General features: G+C 39.2%; 1 protein-coding gene and 1 long non-coding RNA gene across 2 annotated transcripts; one reads left to right on the forward strand and one right to left on the reverse strand.

Moving 5' to 3' along the window:
* Positions 1-277: 277 nt before the first annotated feature.
* On the forward strand, positions 278-2,137 carry cldn23.1 (claudin 23.1). Its single transcript, XM_020655890.3, has one exon. The coding sequence runs from the start codon at positions 385-387 to the stop codon at positions 1,207-1,209; it is 825 nt and encodes a 274-aa protein (XP_020511546.1). The 5' UTR covers positions 278-384; the 3' UTR covers positions 1,210-2,137.
* Positions 2,138-6,400: 4,263 nt separating this feature from the next.
* Positions 6,401-12,594, reverse strand: LOC110000567 (uncharacterized). The gene is made up of 4 exons (XR_002278718.3): positions 12,345-12,594; positions 9,205-9,533; positions 8,167-8,236; positions 6,401-7,821 (listed from the first exon to the last, which is right to left on the reverse strand). It is a non-coding gene; the product is annotated as an uncharacterized lncRNA (long non-coding RNA).
* Between the last annotated feature and the right edge of the window lie 3,799 nt (positions 12,595-16,393).

Consider the following 16,393-nt stretch of genomic DNA (forward strand, 5'->3'; position numbering starts at 1 on the left):
TCTAAGTCATGTTAGAGGACTACAAAGGACCTACTTGATCAGTTCATGGCGAAACAAACTTGCATTTGAAACCTGAGCAGACCGATGCTTGTGTGATCTTTCACTGACAACACTTAAGAGCTCTTTGTGGTTCCTTTACATGATAAGAGCTTCGTCGAAACTCCCATCCATGACAGGTGAAGATGCATGTGAAGGTGCACGGGGCGCCACACCTATCCTATTTGGGAGTCAGACAGGTAAGGCCCCGCCCACTGCCAGGTTTCAGTCAGACTTGTTTTTAAGGGCAGCTGTTGGATCAAAACTCTTAACGCTCCTGTCTTATTTAGGCGACTACGCGGATTCCTGAAGACCTAACACACAGCTACAACATCAACACCAGCGAGCATGCCGGGGCGATCGTCGGCTGAGTGGATGCGGGTGTCCCTCCGCACGCCGGGCATCTTCATCTTCGGATTGGTCATGGCTCCATGCGGATTGGTCCTGGACCTAACCGCGACTGTGGCCCCAAACTGGAGGACCCTCCACAACCTCCCCAACACGGCTTCTGACGTTTTCATCCAACAGGGCATTTGGGACATCTGCAGGGGCACCTCAACCAGCACGAGAGACCAGTGCAACCTGCAGGACACGTCTTATTTTGGAAACCAGATCATCGAGGTCGCGCAAGGTCTCATGGTCGCCTCTCTCATCGTGACTCTGATCGGACTGGCCGTGGCCATCCCAGGGGTCCGCTGCTGGAGAGACCGGCCCAACTGGGTCGTGGCCGGGATGGGTGGGCTGTTGATCTTCCTCTCGGGCGTCATGACCATCATCCCCATCGCCTGGTATACCCACATCCTCCAAAACGTCACAACGGTGTCACCCACAGTCGACGTGCGCGTCGGCTACTGCATCATCTTGGGCTACATCGGCGGGATATTCGAAATCCTCGGTGGGTTCGTCATGTTCATCGGAATCTGCCGATGCTGCGGAGGCAAGAACCGAGGGGAGACGCGAGTTGACGAGGTCCAGGCCAGCAGGTCCAGACAGCAGCCGCTACCGAGACGTGTTGAAGTACCAAGCCTGACCCGGGGCAGAACCAACCCCAGCAGCGTGGCATACAGCAATGACTCACTGGATGAAGATGTGTCCTTCCCCCGGGCCAAGAGCCCCGCAGTGAGGCCAGTTAACCCGTCCTACAACGGCAGACCCTATGATGCTGACCTCTGAGTGACATGTGACCCACATCTGGAGACACTGGAGATGGACATGTTTGCGGAAAGGACAGTGAGAGGAGAATATTCTAGAAAGAAGTAATGGTAATAAACGACTGTACAACGTAATTGATCTAGTCTACTGTCAATCTGCTTATTTGTTGTAAAGGCCTATTAGCCTAACTATATGATGTATTTATAGGCACAATAAGGCAAGCCTACTTCAAGACACCTACTAATTATGAGCCAAATTGATGTTGAATGATTTACTATAGATGCCATCAATACAAGTCCACGAGGAATATTCAGTGTGGTACTTTATATATGATAAAATGACTGTGGAATCTCTATAAAGAGAAGCAGAGTCACTTCAAAATCAGTTCACTTTGAGCGTTACAGTGTTTCGCAATGAGTGCAGTGATATTTGTAGGCATACAATAGTGCTAAGTGATGTGTGAGTGACAGAGCCCTGGCTGCAGATGAGACTCATTATGGATTATGGTTATGAATAATGTTCACATCATTCTAATCTATGACCTCCAGCAGGGCCGTAAGTGCCAGATTGATTAAATGTATAACATAATGTAGGAAACTGAAGGTTTTGTATTGAAGGATCGGTGAATCAATTTAAAGAAAACTGATGTTGAGTCAAAGTTTACTGTGGCTGTGTAATATTCTGCAGTGTTAGAACACTTGCCTTCTATGGTAAAGGTAGTTTTTGGTTTTGTTTTGTTTTTTGCATTGTTTTGTGTACATTGACTTTGCTTACATCTTTTATCTCAGTCTTTGTAAATACTCTATTCTTATGCACTTTATAATTTTGGCCAACCTTATAGGACAACAGACCTGTTCCTGAAAAAAAAAAACACCCTGAGTTGAACACGTTTTTTTTTCGATTGCTCTGTGATTCCTGTCTATTAAATGTGCACAGTGTTTCCTAATAACAGCGACTGAGTCCCTTTACTCAATTGAACCCCTTTTGTTTGTTTACATTTTGGAAAAGCGAAGTTGTGTATTCCATCATTGTGAGCATTTTATATGTTGGTTTTCTGCTGTGACAGACATGGAGAGGGACGACACACAAGTCCTTAGTCACACTAACATACCTACAAACAGGTTACATTTTACATTCATACATTTCTTTCTTTGTGCTCCTGTCTGTTCAATCTAAGCTTCATAAGTAAACAGACAATGCAGCCTGACCGGTCTGGGGAGGTTGGTCTCTTTACAAATCTTGCCTGACAACATAACCTCTTCTGTTAAAACTGGCTAAACATCTCAAACAAGGCCCTCACTGTAGTGAACAGTTGTGGCTCTGTAGCTCCTTGCAAGTCTTTTGTTGATGAATCTGCCCTCCAGAGATCATGATGCAGTTCTCTGTGCAGGAGTGAAGCCTTGGATGCAAAAGTCAAAGCAACTTGATTTAGAAGTAGAACACAAAACTTACTTAAAAAAAGATTTTATGCTGCATCATGTTCTGACATTGGGACAAAAACAAAACATATAGAGGGACCTAAACACCTTCCAATACTCACCACGTTCTTGTGGTTGCAATCCCAGAAATTACACTTTTAACCATCTGATTTAGGAACTTCTACTACCTATACTATGATCGGACAAATGTAGAACTTTGATTTATTTAAGCACTTTCACAACCAGTTGGAACAGCAGTAGTTATTAAAACATGTAAAAACAAAAGAACATTATACATTGTGTGCATTTTAAATGATCAATTTCTGTTTAGTGTTCAGTTATAAGTTAACCCATTTCACATACAGTGTTCAGATCAGACTCCATCATGATCTTATAACGCTGAAATGTAGTATTTAACTGGGAAAGAGCATTGCCCCATGCTATCCAATATACACATGGATGTGAATATGTTTATAGTTGTAGATGCCAATAGACTGTAGCTTCTGATGTGTTGGAGTTTGTTGTCAAACAGAAGAATGTTTGAGAGGGCCCAGGCCGCGCACTGGAAATGGGAATAACGCAATTTAAATGCAATCTTTTATCATATTGAAACACGTACGTGATATTTTATGCTTTAGCCTTTACCCTACTGTCCATCAATTTGCCACATGAATGTGGTGACTCATGAAATGCCAGTCCAAGATAGGGGTGTGGATAGGTGAGTTTTTTAGGGTGTGACAAAATATGTCAGTTTTTATTTATAGTGCATTCTCACGAGCTGCTGAGAATCTTTCTTGTGACTCTCCATACACAAAAAGATTCAACTTAAATGATTTCACTACAAATGTTATATTTAATCAACACTTTTCTTACACCCAAAATTCACTTTCAAAGCCTATAATGACTGTTCCATATCTGTATAGTGCTTTGGACCATGAACAATATGAATACACTCTCACTGAGACTGAATCCAGGCCAAACACCAGCGAGTGGTTTTGAACTATCAATGGAATCAAAGCACAAGCAGAACATCTTATTTCTTTGGGAAGCTGGGGCTCAGTTGGTAAAAGTCAGACATCTCTCAACTTGAAGGTCAGGGTTCATCCAGCGACATATCCGATGTGTGCTAGACATTTAACCCCAAGTTGCTCCCGCTGCGGCGTATGAATGTGTATGAATGTGATTACTTCTGATCGTCACGTTACAAAGCAGCCACTGCCATCAGTGTGTGAATGGGTAGGTTTAGCCTTCAGTGCTAAAGCATTTGGAGTAGTCAGAAGACTAGAAAAGCGCTTTACAATCTCAAGTGCATTTACCATTTATCCTGTCCTGTAGTGAACATGCATTAATTGTATTTGAAACTTTTTGTTGCTTTCTTTCTGTCGGCTTACATCCGACGGAGTGACTGTGAAACGTGTGCAGAGAGAATGTAAATACAAGTAATATACAGTATATGAAGTGTTTTATTGGATTATTGGAATCGGACCTGGCTTCAGGTTTTTCAGGCATCAGAAATACAATCCTGTAGCTGATAGTTTGTTTCGCTTTTGTAGGTCATATAGGCATCATTTTAAATCTGAGACGGTTCTACATAAGCAGTTAAAAATCATCAAAGCAGATATAAAGGGGTTTAATTTGGAAAAGTACGTCCATCAATGTGTGATACGTTCAAGAGATTGATTAAAGATTGTGCAAGTTGATGCATCAGGCTGAAATAATTAACCTTTAAATTTACCGTAATGCAACCAATATTTACATTCCCTGTGTCAGTTTGTAAATCTGTCTGTCTTTTTATTATTCATCCTAAAATAATGTATAGATTAGTGGTTTGGCTTTATAAGCATCAAACATAGAACCAACTTTTACATTCTGGCAGTTTAATTCAATATGCTCTTCCCTCTTTAAAACAAACATGCAAATCTGCTCATTATGAGGAAAGTAGGTGCTGACAAAGTGACACCCTCATGCAAGATGCTTCCTTATAGATACACGTAGACATTTCCTCAAATAACAAAGACTTTTCATTCAACACCTGCATTTTTCAGATAAGTCTCATTCCTGTTGAGTGAAGTTAATACTTAAGCAAAATCTGTTGCGTCCACAGACCCCACAAAGCAGTTAAACAGGCAGCAGTGTATATTGGTGAATGCAGAACACAGTGAGGCTGTCAGTCTATTTTCAGTGTTAAAACACAATGACACAAACAAGACGTTTGCAAGAACCTATTCAATTAATAATTTTCTAATATGCATTATTGCTATTATCAAGCTGTTGATATTTAAAAAGAAAAGATTTACAGATAGGGTGTTAGTGACAAGATAACAGCTAGCATAGCTTGACACAGTAGCTAAAAACTGAATTAGATGTCCCATAGTTTTCTTATGTTGTCTTTCATTGAGAAAATCCCCCACAGCTAATAAAAAAAATCGTAAAGATGAGTTTCATGTTTACACTAAAGCAATATGCTGCAAAATCTTAACCAAGAGAACCAACATCTCTGACATATATACAGTGCTTATACATTTAAAAAATACTATTTATTTTAAAGATTTCTAATAGTCGAATATCAAAAATATTAAAGTCAGAAACAACACTCATCAGCATGCAAGTGTTTCCCTCCCCCCCTCGCCCCATAAAAACTTTAAACATTGCATATTCTGCATTGCAGTAGCACATTTTTCTCTCAAGAAGTTTAACTACTCATCGGATCTACTTGGCCTCGTCTTCTTAGCCAAATAAATTTAATTTGAATTGTGATGGAGAGATTTCTGAGAGATGTGCAGTTAAGTCATTGTAGCCATATATTACGAAAGAGAACTAAATACAGTTTGTTTGGTAACTTTTTGGTTACCTTATTTCAACTGTCACTTGATCTCATAACTGGTCACTTTAACTTCAACTTGCCACTAAATACGTCTCAATGCCCTGTATAGTTTTTAGTGTATTTTTAGTATAAGATCTTAATTGGCGTATAGTTTACCAAATACTTGCTAATAATAGTTGTAAATACATTGTACTTTTATCTTTATCTTTATTCCAGTATATTGTTATTTCATTTGTACTCATATGCATGCTCGTCTTGTCTTTAACTGTTGCAACACTTGATTTTTCCCACTGGGGATCAATGAAGGATTATTTTATAATCTTTAAACACTAACACAATGTGTCGGTGGGCAAAGATTTAATACTAAAGTGTGTGTATCCTCTTGCACATAATGTCAGTTATAGTCCATATAAAAAGACATCCTTGACCAGTGCAGGGGGCACAGATATCTTACAAATCAGATGTATCCCCAACTCTTGATGCTCTGACAACAGGATGCAATAAATCAGTTTGTTATGTGAACTAAGAAAATAGTAACACTGGTTCACACGGCCAGCAGCATTCATATTAATAAAATCCACTAAAAATAAACACAGCTATCTATTTAAAGAGAATCACCAAGCCAAAAGACAATTAAAACACTCCAGCTCACATGTTAAACTGTTCAGGTGCCAAACACTTACAGAGAAGGAATTTTAAAATGAAGCAGAACTGGATCGAGGTAGGTGAGCGTGCATATTTCAGTTTCGGTATGACACAGTGAAATCTCTAAATGGGGGGTGGGCAGGGGTTGTGGTAGTAGTAAATGTAGAGTTGAAAATCAGTAACTAAGACAAGATCTAGTAGCGGGGCTAAAATGTATTACAGGTAATCTTCTCTAATAATAGAAAAGTTAATTCCCATAACTTCTGAGGTGTTTATCTTTGTATTCATTTGAGACCTGAAAGAAAAGATGGACAAACTTCTCAGATATTCATAATCGGTTTATCATTCGACGTACACACGCTGCCAGGAGACTGAACACACACTTTTGATTCTGCATCCTCAAACAGGTTAAAGATCAAATCCAGATAAAATGACACCATACATGCAGATGTCTTCCAGAGTCATCATCAGTAGGTCATAGATCAGTGTTTAATTGAAGGTTGCTGATACCGTATATGTCTGACTGTGAGTTTAAAGGCATCCAATAAAAACAGATTATGTTGAAGTTCATGTTATATAAACTTAAAATGCATATTTTTTTAATGGATGATGAACAAGGTAACACATATTGCTAATGTTGGACACAGAAGTTGTTAAAAAAAGTGTAAAAAATACAAAACAGTTTTTCAGTCAGAAGAAAAAGAGACAATAGCACTAAAGAGCACTTAACAGTAGGTTGTTTACTTAGCATGTACCACAGTGCACAGAACAACAACTAGCTTGGTTTCTAAACATTAAAGCAACATAGATGGTACAAACATTGAAAAGTGATTGGACTCAATCTACAATTTAAGCACCAGAGTGCACAGATTTTCATTTAAAAGTAAATAAACAAAGTGCAAAAATGGGATGAAGTCGGAGTAATTCTTGAGAAGCGGTATCTCTTGTGAAATTAAACTGCTATAAATTCTGTTCTTGCAACATTGCAAAACTTGTTTTCTGGCAATCTACACTGTAAGAGCTCAGTTCCTTGTTTACAGATGATCTTGTATCACAAATGATCACAAATTCTTATCGAGATGACCGCACAAGTAAACATGATGAAGTACTGACCAAACAAAGCGTAAAAAAATATAATTACATCTGGTTTGTGTTTTTGATTTCCTCACTTGTCATAGATTGCTAAAATTTGAAGTTAGTTCATACACATTTGGATTAACAGAATGAAGTGCATAAAGATATGTTCATAAGAATCACTCAGTACCACTGAAGCATTCACCTCTACTAAGCTAAAGCTCAATCAAAAAATAGGAACACATAGATGGACTTAATCATAATGTAGCCAGTTTAAAAGGACACAATAAGGTAATCTATTGTTTTTGCACATGTAAACACGGAGACGCTTTCTGAGAGGGAAAAGAGAGATCCTGTCAGATATGTTCAGTGGATCCTTTAGTAGACAACGCATGTTCATTGGTGGCCTAGTGACAAGCAGTGAGTGAGTGGATAGTCAAAAAGTAATACCACAACACCAACACATCCATAGGTAATCAACATTCTATAAATTACATGAATACTTGGGCAAACAAAAAACAACAAAATATTTGTGAATTGCAGTTGCATTGCATTAAAAAGGGTCAGGTCAGCTACAATGCCCCTTTAACACAATTCTCACAAGATTTCCTTGCTGCATGAGGATGCTGATGGAAGCTCACTGGTGTATCCAGCCACAATGTCCTGGTTAACCTGGATGACAAAAAGATTAATACGTTTGACTTATTTATTTTCTTTTTATGGTGGGAGAAAAGTTTCTCCTAATTTTGACACAGTTCTGATGTGGCAGTAGTACACTGTTTTGACCACTAGCAGCGCTGCAGAGCAATGTTTTTTAAAAGTAGATGCATATTTAGTTTTTAGTGTCATGAAACATGCAACCTTCACACAGAATAGCATTGTCCGACAGGGGACCAGGAACCTTCTTGCTGTAAGAAGACAGACCTCATCGCTGCACCACCATGCAGCCTAGACTCAATCTCGACTAATATGACTGTTTTTAAAATAATTAAATACATTTTTGCTACATGTGCCTACCTCTTATAGAGTGTAGAATTATCCACTTCATACACCAACATTGTAGCCATGTTTGGCTGCCAGGACTCTCCTGTTGAAAACAAACAAAAAAACAACTGTTTTGTGAACATCTTCTCAAGTTATATTGATGATGAAAAACTTCACATTCATGAGGTATAAGACATATTAATTGATGCAAACAAAAATTATATTTCTCACTCTAATCTTCTTCACGCCATGGTAAGATTTTTTTTTGTATGATCCTTTCTTTTACAGCACTGGGGACTGTCACTAATAATTTCATTATTCAGTTCTCCTGTCATCCCTTTTTGCCAGACATACAAGCTTTGTTTCTCACTTCCTGTTTGCCAGGCAAGCGTTTCAAGTTACTGAACATTATGAGGAATTGACCTACTTTTCTAAGCAGCACATTTTTGAGTGAGAGATGAATGGGCAGCTGTGGTAGCGTGGGTGATTTCCAAATCAAAAGTTTGATTCGATCCCCAGCTCCTGCAGTCTACATGTGAAAATGTTCTTAGGTAAGATAATGAACCCCAAGTTGCTCCGGAGGTCTTAGCTATAATGTGATTGGAACTGAGTTGGGTACCATGTAGCAGCCATCAGTGTATGAATGTGTGTGTGACAGGGTAAATGCTGCATGTAGTGTAAAGCACTTTCAGGGGTTGGAAGAGAAGGAAAGCACTGTTTCAGTTCAGTCTATCTAATTTCTGCATCTGAAGAATGGATGCTGTGGTCAGGGCGTAGCAAGCATAGCTTAGCATAAAGACTGGACTTGAATAATTTAACTTAAACATGTCAAGTGTTCACAAATTTAAAAAAAAAAGAAAAAATCAAAGATCACAAACATACATCTAGTTTAAGAAACACGTAAATGAACAGATATGTAACGTAACATTTCATAGATTTTGAGGGAGTCGCTGTCTCCCGCTGCTAACATTTGTTTCTAGAGATTAAGCTATGCTAACCAGATCAAGATGAATTTCATTGTTGTATGCATCATTATAAAAAATTAGATGTATAATTGACTTGTACGAGTACCTGTTCCTCTTCTTTTGCTTCTGCCTCACCTTGGCGACAATGAAAGCTATAATCAGCAGCCCTATGATGACGGCCAGCACACTCAGGGTCAGCGGTAAACTTAACGCCCCGTTGACTGTACCGTCACAGGATACACCCGTGTAGCCAAGCTCACACTCGCACACCAAGTCTGCTCCCCCGTCAGCAGGAGTAACACACGTGCCGTGTCCGTTGCACCAAGTTTCTCCACAGGGGGGCTGGGTGAGGTCAATTACTCTTACTTGATAAGGGAGAGAGGTGAACATGTTGGAGGAGGGAGTGGAAGGAAGGGGAAAGAGTCTGGACGATACCTGGAAGGAGGAAAGGAGAGAGCATGCATGAATGGTATAAGCAGCCACACCCTAAAACCCAACAGAGAAGACACAGAGCCTTTCTCTGTGTGAAACCCAAATGGATGTTTTAAAGCCTTTCCTCACATATTTCTTATTAGGTTTAGATTTAGTTTCCTGCAGTTCTACTACAAACCATGCTTACAAAGCAAGATAAAATACACATACTGTCATATGAGCCACATGGAGAGGAAATTAACAGCATGACTGACCGCATCACAGAATATATTAAATTCTGCGGAAACACTGCTTTACCGGCCCGGACTGTACGCTGTTTTCCTCATACCAAACCCTGGATCACCAGTGACCTGAAAGCCCTTCTCAACAAAAAGAAACAAGCCTTCAGGTCTGGAAACAGGTAGGAGCTGAAAAGAATACAGCACGATCTGAGGGAAAAGCTGAGGGAGTGCAAGGACTCATTAGCCCAAGAGTTCTGAAGACATATACCGGTGCTGTGGAAAACGTCCTGCTTGGTCCCGGTCCCAAAGAAGACGACACCATCTGATCTCAAGGACTATCGACCAGTGGCTCTCACTTCTCATGTGATGAAAGTGTTGGAGAGGCTCGTCTTGACCCACCTCAGGCCGCAGGTGAAACCATCCCTTGACTCTCTACAATTTGCCTACCAGCCACACCTGGGAATGGATGATGCCATCGTCTACCTGCTGCAGCGTGCTCACTCACATCTGGAGGGAAACGGCTGCACTGTGAGAATCACCTTTTGTGATTTCTCCAGTGCATTCAACACCATCCAGCCACGACTGCTGGAAGAGAAGCTGCAGTTGATGAGTGTGGACTCGTCCATCATCCATCATCAGACAGACCACAGTTTGTCCGACTTGGCAGTGTTCAGTCTGGAATGGTGGCGAGTAGTACAGGAGCTTCCTTTTCACCTTGTACACCTCTGACTTTAAGTACAACTCCAGGTCATGCCACTTGCAGAAGTTTTCTGATGACTCTGCAGTGGTGGGGTGTATTAGTGATAAGCAAGAGGGGGAGTACAGAGAGCTGGTGGATAACTTTGTGGAGTGGACAGGAAGAAATCACCTGATTTTGAACTTGGATAAGACCAGGGAGATGGTGATTGACTTCAGAAGGAAGAGGAAAGAGCCACCACCGCTGTGCATCCTGGGAGAGGACGTGTCTGTGGTGGAGGAGTACAAGTACCTGGGTGTCAACATAGACAACAAACTGAACTGGAAGGCCAACACTCAGGCTGTGTACAAGAAGGGGATGAGCCGACTCTACTTTCTGAGGAAGCTGAGATCCTTCAACGTGTGCAGCAAGATGTTGAAGATCTTCTGTCAGTCTGTTGTGGCCAGTGCACTGTTCTCTGCTGTGGTCTGCTGGGGGAGCAGCATTGGAGCTGTTGACACTAAGAGACTGGACAAACTCATAAAGAAGGCCTGCTCTGTGATAGGCTGCAAGCTGGACTCTTTTGTAGTGGTGACAGAGAGGAGGACTCTGAACAAACTGTTATCCATTATGGATAATCCTCAGCACCCTCTGCACACCCTACTGGACAAACAGCAGAGCAGCTTCTCTAACAGACTTGTCCAACTCCGCTGTCACAAGGACAGATACAGGAAATAATTCTTAACATAACCATAACCAGCCATAACTCTGTACAACAGCTCACCTCTTGCGAGCACAGAATTGTCATCATGATATTATCGGTCTCTCCTTACTGTAATCTGTTCTTGTGCTGGAAATTTCTGTTAACAATGCAAGAGAAAGGATCATGAGTCAATCAATGTCTTTGTTTAGTTCAATTCTTCTCGCAAGTAGAAGGAACAAAGCTTCAGAGTGTCAATACAGTCTGAAGGAAAGCTCGAAGTAATAACAATATGCTTGGGCTTATATACACATACAAGACAGCTCAAAGTAATCAGTGAGGTATATTTTGCTAAGAATATTCAACTACCAAACACAGTGTGGGACTAAATGCTGCTTGTCGTGTGTTGTATGGCCCCGAAACATATTTTACTTGTAAAATAATGACGTACAAATGACCAGAAATACAAAATACATCAACTGCAGGTTCTGAGAAAATTCAGAAAGATATTCAAAATGATTGAATATCTTGCCTTGAGACTTAATGTAAATACCTTTGTCATGCAGTTATTCTTTACATTTGAGCAACACAAGGAAGTAGGTCATAAAGACTACAATTGTTTCATCACCTTAGCATTGAAAAAACAATGACTCAGAGTATTAAAAACTAAACAAATGGTTGTTAAAGGTGAATCACAGTGAATGACAGTGTGAGTTAAATAAAAGTAAATCACTTAACAAAGCAAAGACTCTACTGAACATTGCTATGAATATACCGTAACAAAACAGTGGTATATATAAAAAAAAAAAAAAAGGAGGATAATGTTAAGATGTCTTTTCTTTTTTAAGACAAGGAACAACTAATTCAAAAAAAGTTGTTGTCAAAAACACACATCAGAAATCAATTATTGACCGCATTAGACTAGCCTATATACTGTATGTTAAACTGCTGGACAAGGTGTTGCCTCCTTGTCTTCTAGAAAACAAAGCTACAACTTAAAAGTCAACACTGACCATTATCGGAAGCTCTAAAGCATGGCTGTTTAACTCATGAAGAAGAAGCGGTGGTTAAGTTATCTTCCTTCAAACATCTTGTCTTTCAGGTTTCCTACAAATGCAGTGGAATTGTGTTCAACACGGGCTTCAGGGCAGCATTCCGGCACAGCGAAATAAAGGAAAGACACTTTAAAACATGTTTTATGAAATATATCTACTCACCAAAATCAAGAATTGCAGACCTAGTGTGTTAAAACGCAGGCAGTGGAGTTCAGCTGTTGATGTATGTGTTGATGCGATGTTTTAGTTCCCTTTGAATAATGTTGCCGACTATGTGTGGTCTCCCTCTTTTGTCACTGCTCTGTTGAGCCAGGTTGTGAGAGAAGTTCCTCGTTCAGTGAGGGAATCAACAACAAAAGAGAGGAGGGAAGAGGCAGAAAGCTGAGACCTGTGAATACCTGCCTGCTTCCTTTCCCAATAAACATGAACAAAATCCCCTACTCCTCCCTCTGCCGTCTTTTCAGAGTTGAGTAATGTACTCTGTCTCGCTCACAACATGTAGCCTATGGCTGACACTGATGAAGCAGCTCTACATGCTTGAAAAAAAAAAAAAAAAAGAGTGCAATCCAATTTTATGCTTCATCTAGTGGATGACTTAGACTGACTCACAGAACTTAAAGATCTGCCATCCGTGGGAAAATTGAACTTTATTTGTGGGGCAACTTAAAGGCAGTATCTCTTCAAATAAACACAGAATAAGACAAAACTGATTGAAATGCAAAAACATTTTTATAGAAAAATTGGAACGCTCTAATTTTGGACTGATTTTACGGTATGAAATACTTCCCTTTTCCTGAGAATTACCTTTCAAAACACGCCATTAGGACTACACAAAGCAAAGGTGTGTTTGTCAGACAGCCGGGGGATGGAAGGAGAAGACAAGCAAGAACACGACAAAGACAGCAAGGCCTGACGTGTCTGTGTAACATGAAGCCCCTTAACACCAGTTCTGTAATTATCAGAAAGAAAACATTCTGGATTTCTAAAGGATCCTGTGGGAAATACACATGTTTTTAGGTAGGATCTGGGATTTTATTATGAAGTATATTGACTCAAATGTAAAGCTGCTGACAAAAGTTTAGAAAACCTGACACACACTAAAAAAAATACACCCAACGAGCTCTGAAATACAAGCCCCAAGGAACAAGAAAAGGAGGTCATCTAAAGAAGAGCTGTTAAAGAGAAAAGTCAATGCAGAAAAGTCTGGTTCAAATGGGGAGAACAGTTGACTAAAGTGTGAGGTAGTCATCATTTCATCAATAGCTTAAGGGCATGGTTCTAGTTTAATGTCAACCTGTTGCTAAGTCCACCACTTTGTTCCAGACTTAAAGCTAATAAAGTTGACACTCGAGAAACCAGCTAGCTTTACCTAGCCAGTATATAATGGTCAGAGCAACCCCCCAAAACAGATTTGCACAGTCACACTTACAATGCAGGACAAGGTCAAGTAATACTGTGGAACAAGGTAACATATGATTAGATTCATTTCCCAATGTATCAACACCTCTCTCTGCCATTCATCGTCAACAAGCATGCTAGCTTTAGCTTGTAGAAGTCTCAATAAGTCAAACAAGAGCACAGGGAGATACATGCATAGACGGTTAGATAGGTAGGTAGACAGGAAGGTTTAAAGTCAGTTTAGCCAAAGGTATTGCAAAAATATCAGCAAAAATAAAGATTATCAACTTCAGCTGCACATTGTGTGCTTAAATGCAATATGAGCTTTAGGCTACTCGCATTAAACTAAGACGGCAGACATAACTTGCATTATACCACACCAATTAAGCATTACATCCTCATATATGAACTTTTTTTTACATAATCTTTCTTCAACATGCCTACATTACCCACAAAAAAACAATATTCTAGAAGATTCATTTCATAACTCAGCTGGGGATTGAACCTTCCGGTTGAGAGGCGACAACCATACCAAAAAAAATAAATTGAGCCATAGCCGCCCAGTGTTTCATTAATTTATTGTTTAAGCTGCATCCAGACACATAATTCAACTTCTGCTAGATATCAAAGATGAATTTTATTGGGGAACAAAAATAATTTGAGGTCATAACTGAATAACATTTGAAATCAGAAAGCTCTCTTTATCTAAAGTATCAATGAATTTAATGGTCAAGTAACCAAAAATGCCTTTAATCATAATTAGCATAATTAGAATATTTTGATGTTTTTTGCCACTTAAAAAGTGATTGGGCTTTATAGACATGGTAATGAGATCAGATATGAAGGAGAAGCTCAGTTATAAAAATTTTTGTAGTTGTGCTTTTGTGAATGATAAAATGGATTAGCAACTCATACAACAGGAAGTAATAAATAACTGAAAATATGTGATACTATATAAACAAGTTTTGTTTTTTACTTTTTTTTTTAAAGTTGAAGACTGGGTCAATTAATGTGAAATATGAAACATGCCTTGAGTGGTCAGAAGACTAGAAACTAAAGAATTGTTAAGTTCTTTAAACTATATAAAAAAGACAAGTTTATGTGAATAAACAATATAAAGAAATGTATTTTAGAAGCTGAAAACAAGATATTTTAAAGATTGAAATATATTCAATATCAGACTTAATTTAACTTTGGTCTGCAATAAAAGTATTTTTTAATATTTACATAGAAAACTTCACCCCCTAATATATTGTGGGGAACATCACACCATGAAACGGTTCACTCACAGATAGTCTGAATAAAATAAATTCATCTCTGCATTTTAGAAACCATGTTGCTCACGACAGTGCTAGGAGGAGTCAAAGGAGCGTGCATGACTTGCGTTAAACTCGAGAAACATGCACGTGTAAAAAGCTTAATGAACTGTACCTTTGTGTTTGCTGTTGAAGATTAACACATCATAAATCTAGTTTCAAACTGTTTAGCTGTACATTTCAAAGTGAAGAGGACACAGGCATGCTCTTGCAAGGACAGAAGCTAAAGTTAACGATTAAGACGATAAAGGCATTATCGCAGCATTATAAGGACAAATGTGATCCTACATGACAGGTTGTAATGACACAAATGTGCACATTGAATCTCTGTATAAAAAAGTGTTGGAAATATGAGATAAGAAACCCTTCTAGTACCACCATTGTAAAGTCCTTATAAAGTACAAGCCTTGACAACTTCCAAAAAAAACGCCTATATGATGTAGAAAGTCGAACAATGGGTTGGTACCAACTCCACTAAATGATTACATCAAACCAAAGCAATCAGTGACTCAACTAAAAACCACTAGAGCCATGGTTAGAGGTGATTGCGAGGTTCCCTTGGGGCAATCCACATATGTTAAAAATGTTTTGTCGCTCAAAAGGAGCACATTATGGAACAGCTTACCCTTCTCAGTCAAGGATTGCTCCAGCTTTGTCATTTTCAAGGGTCACCTGAAGGGGTGGCAGATCTGTAAAATATCTATATCAAATATCTATTGTATATCAAGCCCCAGTGCAATACTGCTTACATAAACACATCCATGTATGCTAACCCTGTGCAATAGTATTTGCACGCACATGTCTGTATATGCAAATTCAGTGCATCATGCAATAGGGCTATGTTCAATTACACCAACACTTTAAAGTTACAGGCTATAGGGCAAATGTGCAATTTACATCAGTAGGCCTACTGATGATAAGCCGCATAATCGTGCAATATTCAAGCACTTTACCACCCATAGCAGGCACTTGAAGTACTAAACTTATGGTCACAGCCCCTTTTAATGCTTGCATACATGTGTATCTGTGAACTAATGTACAGTTTGCTGTCGTTTGGTTTTAGCTTGTCATTGTGGTTTTATGTAAATGTAGGCTATGTACCACAAACTTGCCAAGGGACTACGGATAGAAATTAGCCAATGGCTACAATCGGGCATGTTTTCATGTTTATAGTAATAATTGTGCACTGTCCCTATATTAAATAAAATAAACTTTTTTTATGGTAACAATGTGACAAGCTACGTACTAACATGGGGAACTAGGACATCATTTCTGGTTGTACATCATTTGAACTGAACATATTTTGGTATGTCAGGGTGATTATAAATAGAGTTGTGTTATTGGTAAAATGGGAAAAACAGATGCAGACTTACACAAGATAATAAAACTATCTGCTTCCATGTTTTTAAAAGAAACGTCTGATCAGACTGAGTGCATGGCTATTCTTAAAAAAAAAAAACTAACCATCAACCTGTCTCTAGAGAAAACACGGGCATT

This window comes from Labrus bergylta, chromosome 17 (assembly GCF_963930695.1).
Source record: "Labrus bergylta chromosome 17, fLabBer1.1, whole genome shotgun sequence".
In the NCBI taxonomy this organism is placed as follows: Eukaryota; Metazoa; Chordata; class Actinopteri; order Labriformes; family Labridae; genus Labrus; species Labrus bergylta.

Bases quoted from the DNA above. Each gene is read 5' to 3' on its own strand.
- cldn23.1 (XM_020655890.3), top strand. From the start codon at position 385: ATGCCGGGGCGATCGTCGGCTGAGTGGATGCGGGTGTCCCTCCGCACG.